Source organism: Syngnathus acus, chromosome 6, assembly GCF_901709675.1.
Source record: "Syngnathus acus chromosome 6, fSynAcu1.2, whole genome shotgun sequence".
Lineage (NCBI taxonomy): Eukaryota > Metazoa > Chordata > Actinopteri > Syngnathiformes > Syngnathidae > Syngnathus > Syngnathus acus.
The window spans coordinates 9,285,197-9,298,463 of record NC_051092.1 but is presented as its reverse complement, the minus strand read 5'-3'; the positions used below and the strand labels follow the sequence as shown (position 1 = coordinate 9,298,463).

General features: G+C 41.2%; 1 protein-coding gene across 6 annotated transcripts in view; it reads left to right on the top strand.

Annotated features, from left to right (window-relative positions):
- abcc8 (ATP-binding cassette, sub-family C (CFTR/MRP), member 8) overlaps positions 1 to 13,267 on the top strand; it is a 36,723-nt gene that overhangs the window by 368 nt on the left and 23,088 nt on the right. For 5 of the 6 annotated variants that reach the window (XM_037255332.1, XM_037255329.1, XM_037255330.1 and 2 more), the window contains exons 2-7: positions 1,688 to 1,850; positions 4,471 to 4,612; positions 5,109 to 5,230; positions 7,252 to 7,418; positions 8,509 to 8,751; positions 11,861 to 12,049. In XM_037255332.1, coding sequence (XP_037111227.1) covers positions 1,688 to 1,850; positions 4,471 to 4,612; positions 5,109 to 5,230; positions 7,252 to 7,418; positions 8,509 to 8,751; positions 11,861 to 12,049 — 1,026 coding nt within the window. Of the gene's footprint in view, positions 1 to 1,079; positions 1,546 to 1,687; positions 1,851 to 4,470; positions 4,613 to 5,108; positions 5,231 to 7,251; positions 7,419 to 8,508; positions 8,752 to 11,860; positions 12,050 to 13,267 lie in introns of all 6 variants that reach the window. The other variant, XM_037255328.1, reaches the window with a different exon arrangement.

The following is a 13,267-nucleotide window of genomic DNA, read 5'->3' as shown; positions in this document are numbered from 1 at the left end:
TGCAATGACACAAATACGTCTGCAGGATTTAAAGGCAGTGGCTGGAAAGCTTGCACTTACTTTTCACTCCCAAAAAACGGATCACTGCTTCTCTGAGGTGACAAAGTGTTCTTCTGCAGAGATGAGCTCCAAAAAAAATCATCATTCACCTTTCCCCTCTTAATCTGGAGTACAACTTTATATTATCTGAGATGGTTGTGTGTTTCACAATTTTTCTTCCTGTCTGATATTGGACTGCAAATATTTTTTTTTCGAGATTGTGCTGTCCAGACTATGTTTATCTAAATTTGAGTGGATTTTATTTTTGTCCTGCTTCTTTTTTCCTGCACACTCACCACATCCTCTGATGGAAGCTTTTTAAGAATATAGTAGGTCACCACCAAAGTTTCTCTTTCTCTTGTGAGGCCTTGTTTATTCTGTCCGCAGATGTGGCGACAAAAAACAGATTAACTTGAGCTGAGGCAGAAAGGCACTATAATAAATACCGCGCTAAAACACACAGTCAACTGCATGCAAGTGAACAATCTGTGTTACTGCTTACATCACATCCTTGTATCCATGGTGATATAAAACAGCAGCTATCAGCTCATGGCAACTGCTCATTATCTTTTTTTCCCTGAATACCATTTGGAGCAGAATCGGAGGGGCATCGAGAATGTCCCTGTGTGGATTATTCAAATCTGGTCCCATGTGAATTTTACTGATCCCACTGAACAAGTGTTCTGCTATTGGCTGCATGCACAGTCTTCCCCTGATTGGACTGGCCACACAACACATCCATCCCATGAAGCCATCCTTTAATATTTTATGCTTTTTCCAACATGTGCACCCTGCCAATTTACAGTTGTGTTATTTCTTGTGAAAGGAATTGGGGTAAGATTTACGTCCAATCAATGGATGAGGAAGAGAGATACGTAACTCATAACTGGGTCAACATTTAGATCGCATGCTTGCTCGTGCTGCCTACAAAATTTGTGTCTGCTCTCCTCATTGGGCAGACACCATCCCTCCTCTCTCTCTTCACCTCTCTGTTTTCTCCCTCCCCCTCTCATTTCCACCCTCCTATCTTTCTTTCCCAGCAAAGCCGTCCAGCCCGCCTGCACATTCAGCCCCTCCTGCTCTCGTCTCCCAAGGTCGCTCCAGTCTGAAAAGAGACCGGAACAGCAGGTGCACTGCAGAAAGCTACCAGCGCTCTCCCTGCGTGCGCGCATATAGTGTGTGTGAGAGCCATGTGAGAGAGTGAACGCATTCCATTGGAGCTCTGCAGAGCTGGGCAAAAATTGAAGCTTCACTTTTAGAGGATGTGTGCAGTCTCAGGCAGACAGGATGCAGATGTTTGTCACCATCATGACCCCCACAGCTGCTTAGACTGCAGAGGAGGCGAGGGAGCTACCGTTGCACTGGACTGGGATTGTCTCTGACCCCCCCACCCCTCGCCTTCCCTGTTTCTCCTCTTTGTCACTGGATCTAAATACTGCAAGCTGCATTTAAGGGAGAACCGAAAGGTGGCCACACTGGAAATTTCGAAGATCTGCTGAAGAGGCTGTCAGTGTTTCCTTTATGATGACACCATTTTTGTTAAAAATATGTGGGTCTTTCTCATCTGTCTCTGATACTCCCCTGTCCTGGTCCGCCTCCTCCTCCCCCTCCTCCTTCTGCTCTTTTTTCTCACACTGACTCCATGCAGAGTCCCGGTTCCACCATGTCCTTGGCGTTCTGTGGGAGTGAGAATAACTCGGCGGCCTACAATGTGGACGGGGGTGTTCTGAACAACGGGTGTTTCCTGGACGCACTCAACGTGGTGCCACACGTCTTCCTCCTCTTCATCACATTCCCCATCCTCTTCATCGGTGAGTTTTGCCCCAGACCTCCGCCAGTCACATCTATTCACATGATGAGGGAACCTGAGCAAGTCTCAGTGGGTCTCAAATTAGACACTCAATAGCTTTTTAGAACCATCTTCCTTAATGATTATTATGTAATTAATTCACAAATTCTAGTATCAATTTCTTCAACTCCATGGTTGTTTTGCCTTTTAGCACCAACAAACAAACAAGACCAACCCAAATGAGCATGTTTGACCTTTTGTTATCCAATGAATAAGTGCTTTAGACAAGGTTGAATATTTGGGCATATTCCTGGATCATGTTTTTTTCTGGGACAGTATTTCTTGCGATTCAATATAGGTTTAAAGAGGTGTTACTTTTTTTCCCCTAATCTGTGCTGGGCAATTCCTGAAGTGTAAAGTTCAGTGTGTAACTGCCCTCACTTATGCTTCTCTGTGTGTGTGCCCATTTGAGAAGGCATGAAACAGTAACAATTTGCCACTCTCCATAATAGGTGCCTCCGTGTTCCTGTTATATATCTGAATTGCAATTCCTGTGGAACAGCCACCGTTGGTGCTTCTAATATCATACAATTGGAATATAATTAGATTATTATGATGATTATTTAAGAGGGATTAGAATAACTGAAATAAAGAAATGAATAATACTAATTAAATAAATGTCGTAAAATTATGAGATTACTTTGCTTTAATTTATCCTGGTCGCTTGTTAGCGTCCACCATTTACTGTCATTACTGATGAGACATAAAGAAAAGCATCTCTGTCCAACTTGCTTTCTACAGTATTGTGTGGCTAAATCTCACTTCACATCACCAAACAAAATATCAGAAAAGTACATACACACGTCAATGATGTACTTTCCATTCTGGATCTCATTGGTCTGCCTGTGAGCTTCGGTCACTGCCGTTGATTGATGAACCGATATACTGTACATTATTCGTAGCAAATAATCATTTTCAGGCCAGTGAAGTGAAGTTCGATAATTTTCTATGTATACGGAACAACAAATGATTCTCAAGGCACTTTTATGTGCCACGACTGTTTGGGAATCACTGAATGTAAAGAGACTCACCTGCCAAGTAAATCCATTAAGCTCCCTCTTCGCAGTTGTCTTAAGGTCCGTTGGCGTTAAGTATTGCAAACATAATTAGCTGTTTAAGGTTTTCTTTAGAGCAGGCTGTTTATTTTTTAAACAAGCTGCATCCTTACTGTGTGATTAATAACGCTGTTGAGAATTTGAGGGCAAAGCAAGAATTACAAATATAATTACTATTAATTGTAAAAACTTTTTATCACAGTATGGAACTGCAGCTTATGAGGTTTTGCTGTGAACACACTTATTCATCACACGCCACTACTGCTACTGCTACTGTCTACATCAATTAATAATCATAGACTATACTCATGTACGCATTTATTATCAAGGACTTTTCATGGTTCTCAAAGAAGCTTCACATAAAATTGAGGAAATATTTCAGTTGGAAGGTAGCGAAAAAAAAATCAATGTACAAACTATTAAAAAATACAATATGGAGGGATGCTTTAACGGTGATTTGAAGGTCAAGCTACAAATGTGTTTGCACCAAAAATTCAATACATAGTGACACTGAGACAAAGCCTGTTAACATTGCTTCCACTGTCACCACATTTTGTACAATGATGTGAAGCTCAATATTTTCCATCTACTCACCTGCACCTATAAAACCACAACATACACGCACGACACAATTATTGCTAGAAGTTATTCTCAATTCAATTGGGCAACCTGCACTTAGTCTTGATTTAGCCAGCAGCATGTTCTCTATTAACATGAAACATCGAGCCAATTTAAGCAAATGAGCACTCTGAAGGAAGTGCAAACCACTGACTACAAAATTGAAGTAAATTTGCTGTTAAAAGGAAAAGTACAGTTGAAAGCTGCACTTTATTGCCTTTTCTTTTCATATCCTTTTTTATTGTCCTTTGCAGACTTCGGGTATCATTACGTTTTCACGTTCACCTCGAGTAGAGCGAAAGAAACTTTTAAATAAGAGTTCTATTTGTGCGCTAGACACGGGCCACACGGCTCTCTATTTCACCCTGCGGCACAAGTGCAAATCTGAAGAACTGGCTCGTGGGTTTATTACTGGCTATTTACATACTAAAAGGCCATCAGAGGTGCCGATTCGAATGGATATTCAACATCTACTCCTCCAACAATTATGTCGACATATTTAATGTCAGCAGCTTCTAACTGATTGCACCCTGACCACCTTGATACACAGTTATGCAGCGTCGTTAGCTCACTTGTAATGTAGGACATGGATGTCAGAGGGGGATAATGGCCTCAAAGGTCAGCAAAGGTCAAAGGTGACCTTTCTGGGATCACTGTAATGATCAGAAAAGCTGTTCCCTGGATATTTATCATAAGGCAAATTGCCACAGGCAAACCTTTAAGCACTCACAATGTTCTTTTTAGAAGCAAAGTTGCTGAAAGACTCTGAGATATCCTTTCTGAACCCCTTAACCTCACTTGAGTCGCAGCCGTGATAGAAATATATACGTACGCGCAAAAGCTGTTTTTATTCCACTGGTTATTGAAGTCACAGTGCCTAAACATTCCTTGTCTTGTTTCTTGTTTGAGGCTGGGGAAGTCAGAGCTCAAAAGTCCACATCCACCACAGCATCTGGCTTCAATTCCCAGGTCACAACCTGCGTTGGTTGCTCACCTTTGTGCTGCTCTTCATCCTTGTCTGTGAGATTGCAGAGGGCATTGTCTCCGATGGGTAGGTTTATCTCTGCCGTGTCTTGGTTTGATGAGATTCTATGCTAGGGGCAGTAAGCAAACAGGAGCTGGCTTGTAAGATTCTTTGTGAAGTGCACACAGATTGGAGGTTTCTTTTACTGAAGTAAACAGAGGAACTAGTTGGTTAATACACGAGTGTTTTTTCAAGATACCAGCTGTCTTCTGGACGATTTTTTTCACCATGTGCTGTATGGTGGCAATGAACTTAATTCAACTCGCTTCACAATAAGCAACAATTTGGCAAACCGTGAACAATTTTCTACACATTAGATAGCATATTCAATCATGACCGCCTTTGCCGTAAACAAGTGAGTTTGTTGTATAAACAGTCGGACCGCAACATCCCAGCAGTGTGGAATGACCATATGCACAATTTCTAATTAGAACCAAGTCAGAAGACATGGAAATAAGAGATAAACTTCACTCATTGCTTGCTTGTTTTTAATTCTGTCTTCTTCCTCTGACCCCACTTACAGGTTCAGCCAGTCTCTCCATCTTCACCTGTACATGCCTGCAGGTCTTGCCTTTATGGCTGGCATCACCTCGATTGTCTACTATCATAACATTGAGACCTCCAACTTTCCCAAACTGCTATTAGGTAAAGCCATCATGCACTTTCAGTACACTTTAACCTTGCTTTGTCAGTCTCTGTGACACTATCATTCTATTGGAGTTGAATCAAGATTTTAAATGATCTAAGGTGTAACTTCAATTCACACAAAATAACGCGGGTACTGCTGCTTTCTAAATGGTAGACAATACCATTCTTTTAAATCAACTACAATATCAGGTTGGCATCTCTGGTGCCGTACACAAATGGTTTTTATCCTACCTCACTGATAGTAGATTTATTGTAAGCTTAGATACATGCTCCTCGAATGTCTGTGAGGTAACATGTGCTGTGCCTCAAGGTTCTATTTTAGGTCCCGTACTGTTTAATATTTATATGCTACCCCTTGGCAGTGTCATCAGGAGACACAAAGTGAGTTTTCACAGCTCTGCTGATGATACACACTCTGTGTCTACCGATAACACCAGTCCAATGAATGCTCTTTTTCACTGTATTCTTGACATCAAGAGAGTGTGTGCGTGTGTGTATGTGCGTGTGTGTGTGTGTATGGGTGTGTAGTTCCACGTTCCCACTATTGTTCGACTTGTTACAGCCAGTGATGGGGTGGGTGGGCTGGGGGTTTATTTTTAACTGATGTAAAGCACTTTGAGTTACACATTCTGTATGAAAGTGCTTTATATATAAATGTTGATTGATTGATTGATTGGTTGATTGATTGATTGATTGACTGGTTGGTCAATTGACCTGCAAGACAGGATTAAATAAATCATATGTTGCCATTTTGACCTTTTTATTGAGATGAACAATAACAGCTATGTAAGCTTGTACGTGCTTCATAAAAATGAGGTGACTGATTTAGTAATGTGTTTCCAGCTGAAAGGTTCATTGCACTCAGATGAGACAGCATCAGGATAATACGTAATATCATCGGGTGCACAGTGCTCCAAGCAGACATGAATTATCTTGCTTTCATTAAGCAAATGAACATTAGTTGGTTTTCTATTGTTTTTGTATTCCCAGCACAGATATCAATTTGTATGAGTCTGCTAATAGCCGTGTAGAAAATATGCGAGATAACGTTTATCGGGAGAAAAATAAAGAACAAAATCAACTTGTGCATTATTAACGAAACGGTGTTAAGCTCTGCTTGTTGAGCTGCTTTGGGCAAGTTGGCCTTCATGTCGGAGTTGCTCTCTCTCTCTCTCTCTCTCTCTCTCTCTCTCTCTCTCTCTCTCTCTCTCTCTCTCTCTCTCTCTCTCTCTCTCTCTCTCAAGAGAGTAGCGCTTCAGTGGGGCAGCAGAATTAGATCTAACCGTTGCATGCTGCCTCTTGTGCTGTGGCATAGATAACATGAAGCAAGAAGCCCATAATGAGTCTGAACCACACTTAATCATTGCAATTCCCCATGACTGATAAGATGAAAATCCCTTTAGCTACACTCAACCACTGTTGCAAATGACATCTAATCAATGGATGGCCACTTTCAAGGGATGCTATCTGCTTGTATGTTGTATAGTATTATTGACTATTACTACTAGAATATTTGTTTGTATGTATTTTAAATTACCAGTCAACCTCGAGCATGTCCAGAATTCCTGAAGAGTGACTTCAATAAGACCAGTGTTGATTTGGCATTATGGAAGGGAAAGCGGTGCCCTTCCACTATTATTTTGCTTTCTAATACTGTATGATGTTATATTGAATACAGAGCGGTGATTCAAGGGAAACAATTAAAAAAAAAAACATTTTCTTAGTGTTACAAACAGGTTACAAATCTGAGAGCATCTTACATTGAAGGAAAATGTAATTTCACAACTGTTGCCTTGTAATTCTCACTCACCTGCACACCAGCCGTATGTCTTTATTTATATGTTTATGTGTATAGCGCAGAAAGTTAAACATGTATTTCAATCCAATTTGGTAAACCCAAGGACAAATTGACCATTGAAGTCACTGCTAACATAGAAAGTTAAATTTTCAATACTTGATCTCTCAAAGACATTCTTTTGCATCTTGTCTGACCTCTTATCCATGTTAAATCTCCTCAGCCCTCCTCATCTATTGGGTTCTTGCCTTCATCATGAAAACCATCAAGTTTGCCAAATACACAGAGCATGGGATCGGCCCCAGGCAGCTACGCTATTGCATCACGGGCCTGCTGGTGCTGCTCTATGGACTCCTGTTGGCTGTGGAGATCAATGTGATCCTGGGCAGAGTGAGCATGCATCCTCTTCCTGTGATAACGCATGTGTGCAGATATGTGTACCTGATTGATTTCAGTCTGTTTTTTTTTTCTGGCGAGTAACTCGCATCTGCTTTTAGTCTCGAGCAGGGGTGTCAAACTCATTTTTGTCACGGGCTGCATCGTAGTCGTAGTTTCCTCCGAAGGGGCATTATGATTGTCAACGACTTATATGTAGTGTAGGCTACTCAACAAACTGATGAATAACTAGTTCATAACTAGATGAGTAAAAACTGTTCAGATATTTTAAAAAAAGCTAGCAATCTCTGTTTTTTAAAAGTAAAGACAATTAGCAATTTTTGTTTTGACACATGAAGTCGATGCACAATTTGCCTCACATAAAATAGTGTGGCAGGCCGTATCTGGCCCCGGGGCCTTACGTTTGACACTTATGGTCTAGACCCCCAATGGGCAGAGCAGTTAGCCAGTGACATCGTGCCGGACAGAATTGAATGTTTAACTAAGTGAGAGAGCAAACAGACATGATGTCTTTTTTGCTGACATTTTTTTATATTTTATATTCAATAGTTCAACAACAATTTCATTTTTCACCTTATCTTCTTGTGAAACTTTAAAGTATATTTGTCTTTGTGAACCTATGAGCTGAGTGCACCTCATCTGCTGATTCCGTTTCCTCTGGGTAAACGGCTGTGAAAGGCAGAAATGCTCCAATCATGCTTTGCACAGGATGACGCATAATGCCCTAAATACCACAAAGCACAGTGAGGCTTAAAAAGAGACACATTATGCAGGTAATGAACCAAAATGGCTCATAGAGAATAAAGCGCATTAGAGTTCAGACCTCCACCAAGTTTTAAAATGTAAAAAAAAAAATGCAGTGGGCTGTATGTGCTATATTTTCATAATCTCTCAGGCAGGCTTGCCAATCACGGTTCACACCACCATTATACAATATCGTAAGCAGAAGCACGGCCCATCACACCGACGCTGTTCAGCGGAAATTTAATCAGGCACTTTGAATCTTTAAGCAGATTTTTGAGTCTCATAACACTGGGCTAACAAAGAACCGATTAAACTAACTGGCTGTGTCCTTGTCTTACAGCGCTACATGTGTTTCGCCGACCCGACAGAAGTGAAGCCCCCTGAGGACCTTCAGGACCTGGGTGTTCGTTTTCTGCAGCCCTTTGTCAATCTACTGTCCAAAGCCACCTACTGGTGGATGAACACCTTCATAACCTCGGCTCACAGGCGACCCATTGACCTCAAAGTCATTGGAAAGCTCCCCATCGCAATGAGGGCTCTCACAAACTACATGAGGCTCCGCAAGGCCTTCGAAAATCAGAAGGTGAGTGTGCTGCTGTAGTTATTTGCTCACGCAATGCACATTGAATAGAAAACTGCAGGAAGAGCATAACATGGAACTTCCCTCAGATTTATAATTCACAAGAGATGCGATATAGATCAGAGGCAGCAATTGCTGTCTTGTATTATTGAACCGAAATGAATAATTGTATCTTTTGGATGGCAGAAACAAAGTATTCGCATCGACACACTGTAGGTTGCTGAATTTTGACAGACAATTGTCATTTTAAAATGCCATCAGCAATACAAATGGAAAGCCTTCTTCTCAACAAATAATTAGGACACTACTACAGTATAATACTCTATGCCACAATAAAATAGACCACAAAATGTTGGTGGTCTGTGCTTGCTGGATTATCCTTCTTTGTTATGTCATTGCTGTGTTACACTGCGTCATGCTGTTTTAACATGACTGACTTTCTCATTATGTTAGCTTAGCTCCTTCCCTTCTCGTCTCCTGTTAACATCAGTCTATCTTGGTTGATGGTTGTGTATGCTATCCCCAGGTTGCTCTTTTGGGTTTTTGGTTTCAGGCTCTAATACTGATAAACCCAGCAGAATGTAATATTAGTGTGATTGATTAAAATAAGTTATTGCTTTAAGGGGGAAGGGAGGCTGTCACTGAGTTTGTTATTGCTGTTTTAATCACATCTGAAGGAAAAGCCATTTGAGAATGTATTCGATATTTTGATATCCACTCTAAGGTCCATTTATGAGTACACTATTCATCATCACTAGTAGTAATCTAACACATATTAGAAAAACTATGTCACACTTGCAGAACAACTCTTACGAAATACGGTTTTCCCACTACTGCATTGTTTTCACTGTAAGACAAACGCGGGATACTAGTTAGGTTGACAAGGTAGTAGAAATTTATTGGGTCACGAGTTGTACTAGTAGCACGTATTCTTCAACTAGTGTTCAGTTTTGCCTCAGTTGTAACATGCAGTTGTCATACTATTTTGCTTAAGTTGTCCTAATAGTGAGTACAAAGATTCTGCTAGTCTACCTTAAACTGGAAATCAAGAATATTGGATAAATGCTACAAAAGACGTGCTATAAAGGAGGAAAACAATTGAGTGGTAGTCGGGATTGATCCTGTCAATTGGTATTTAAGGGCTATAAGAGGATTGTGGTGTTTGGGATCCTTTCGAGAGAAGGACGGGGAAAAACAATGTTCTTCTACTCTGTGCTGATCACTCTCTGCGGTGTATTTTTGCTGCTACAGTGCAGCCTGACTCACACAATGCAGTATTTGATTGCTTATGATGAAGGAATGACAAAAAAAAAGCCAAGTGCAGTATTTTGCCAAGCTTGTTTGTTTTTAATGGGCTTGGGAAAGACCCTGGCCGTAATTGTCTGGCATCCCAGGCATCCCCCTGAGCAGCCTTGCCAAGCCTCATGTGGGCGTCCTCCTGAAGGACCCTGGTGAGTCCTTTGGAGCTTGCACCCTGGCTGCTCACCCAATAGATAGCCCATAATATTTTCTTGTCGGTGGAGCACTGGACATTACTCTGGATCATTCCGAGTCCTGTGCTCTGTTTATATTGTCTGTTTTTGTTGTATTCATACATTGAAGCCTAGTTGTTTGCAGTTCAAATTTTGTTTTGGCATTGTTACTGTTTGACTTATTTTTCTTTCTTCTTATTACTTGTCCCTTGCCAACTATCCCTAACCAGAAAGTGTGTTCTGTCATCCATAAAAAAAAAAAAAAACATCCAGATGACTTGTGATAAAGTCTCCCTGCTAATATTGTATCAAATTAGTGTGCATCTGTCCGAAATCCATAAAAAGAAGGTTTGGATCATGTGTAGCGATATTGCATTCATTTTTCTCCCACTGCTTCAAACTTTAAACGGCTTCCTGTCCGCCTTAAGGAGCACGTCTCAGGGCTAATTGAAGGACTTCCTCGGCAAGGTCAGAACTTTCCAGTGTTTGAAAGGTCACAGACATTCGTCATGGCTCAAAGTGTGTCTGGTGTGAACGCAATCTCACTTCCTTCCGCGTGAGAAGAGAGATAAAATGATCCTCGTGGGGGGTTGGATGCTAGTTATTGAGAAGGCGCCGGGTCATCCCCATTCTACTGTGAACAAGGTGACACGGTGACCCCTGCAGGCCCAACATTGCTGCACTTAATGGGAAGCCAGATCGCTGTTTCAATATGCACTCAAACTGAAAGACAGAGACCTCTTTTTTTCTCAGAGCGCTGATGACAGCGGCTTCTCGTACATGACACCACACATGAGCAGTACGTCGAACATTTCCCGAGGGAGCTTACGCCAACAGTTTCGCAGTGACAGTCCAGATGTTTTCCTATGATCATTGCCGACTGACTCGTTCAGCCAAGCTTTTGTGTTGTTGGACGTCACGGAGTGCTCATAGAATAAACAAACTCACAAAGAATAGCACACAGTAGAGTGTGAACCTACACCAAGGCTGAGAAAAATCGAAACAAATATATGGAGAACTATATGTGCGTCCTCATTTGATAAGCAAGAGTGCAATTTAAATGAGTTCTAAGACAGAATCAAACTAATGTGCTATGCAAAGGCATCCATTTTTTGCTTGTCCTTGAGGTCACCATTGTTGAGTTGCCTTTGGGCGAGATGTGAGCTGTCACTGGCGCAATTTCTCTCTAGTTTTGTGAAAATCAGTTATGCTGTTCTTGCTAATTGGCAAAGAAACACACAGTGATTGAAACATAACCCACCACCAGATGTAATACAGTAACTAACTAAATCATGTCATCCTTAGACCTAGAGTTCACTTCCTTCCCGATTCTTCCCTGCTGCATTGCTGTAAAGGTTTGTCTCCTTGGGTGCTTTGTCCTCCAAGGCTACCATGCTTCACTGGTAAACCATTAATCAGTGTATCGCATGATGCAGAAGCAGCGTGATGACTATGACCTTGTTCCATTGGCTGACTGTTTTTTCTAATGATTCAGCATCTATGTTGAAGCGCATCTTTCTGTGGTAGCAGCAGTTTATGCTGCAAGCTTGTTTTTGCTCTCTGTATTGATGTCTTTCAACAGAGAAATAACGATTACCCCAATCCCTAATGATTATCTTTTTGTCCATAATTGTCATCAGAGACCTCAGGGTACGGCGCCGCAGGGACCCAAATGGATCTGGCAGGCCTTGAGGAAAGCGTTCGGCAGACCTCTCATCCTTAGCATCACATTCCGCTTCATGGCTGACGTGCTCGGCTTCGCTGGGCCGCTCTGCATCTCTGGCATCGTTCACCACATCAGCAAGGACAACCGAACCATCCAGCAACCGGTGAGATATAAGGAAGTCAACCTTTGGCTAATTTGAAACGTTCTTTTATATAGGAGAATTGATAGTTTAACAGATTGATGTACAGCACATATTGAACTACCTTTGTATGTTTTGAACAGTGTTTTAAAATTAAAGCCAAATTGTACAATATTATTATAACCATTTTCGTTGGTTCCCTATAATCTTGATGGTAACGTTTTTGTGGCACACAATTTGTATGATTGATATAGAGTTAGGAAAATATAGAAATTGACAATAAGTATACCACAAAATTCATATCTCTCTCAGTGATTGTCAAAATGTCAGTCCACGTGCCCGTGCCATGCTGTATGGCTTTGTAAGGGTCCAACATTTGGGGCTGGCAATGATGCAGCTTTCTACCTGTCCAGTGTTTGTTCACTAATGAGGTCTGTACCTGGCTGACTGTCATGAGTAAAAATGATTTGATCTTTTGACATTATAAATCAATAGTTCAACTGTCACATTTTAGCAATAAACCCACACAAGCATCGACGCACATTGTGGCATTCGGATTCAACCTTTCAATCATTCCAGATGCACTTTCTCACCATCTGGCATGCCTGTTTGCGCATAGAACTAATTTAGGGCCTGTCAAATATTTATGACACGTATTGCTCCAGGACCTGTCTCAATTTCAAGGATTTCACAAAAGGCAGACCATCACATCAGAGAGACTCTCTGGCATCCATCTCTGGGAGTATCTCACCGACAGTAATTATCAAGTCAGCAATTCATCCTCTGCTGCGCTGGAACATCAAATGCCAAAGTGAAAATAGTACAAACTGTCATTCGAAGATGTCGTTTTTGAAGAGAGAAAATAGACTTTTGTGTAATAGGTCCAATTGGAGCATATTTTTGAGGCAGAATTTTGTCGCAATGGTTAAGATGAATTGTAGTTGTTAGTCACAATAGTTTGGGTGATCTGCATACCTTTTCAATAACGGCACAATTTTGCTATGCAAAAGGAGAGTTTCAAATACCCCAAATATTATTTGTATGGAGACTGGAGATGGATATTTATAGGAAATGCAGCTGAAAAAAAAACACAAGTTTGATAGAAAAGAGAGAACAGAGCAAATATAAAAATAGCACAATGGCTGCATATGACGAGAAAACAATTCCAGCCGTTTGATTTTATCTATATGATGTAGACTGGGAAAGGAGTGGGAGACAAACAGGATAGGACGGGAGAGGACA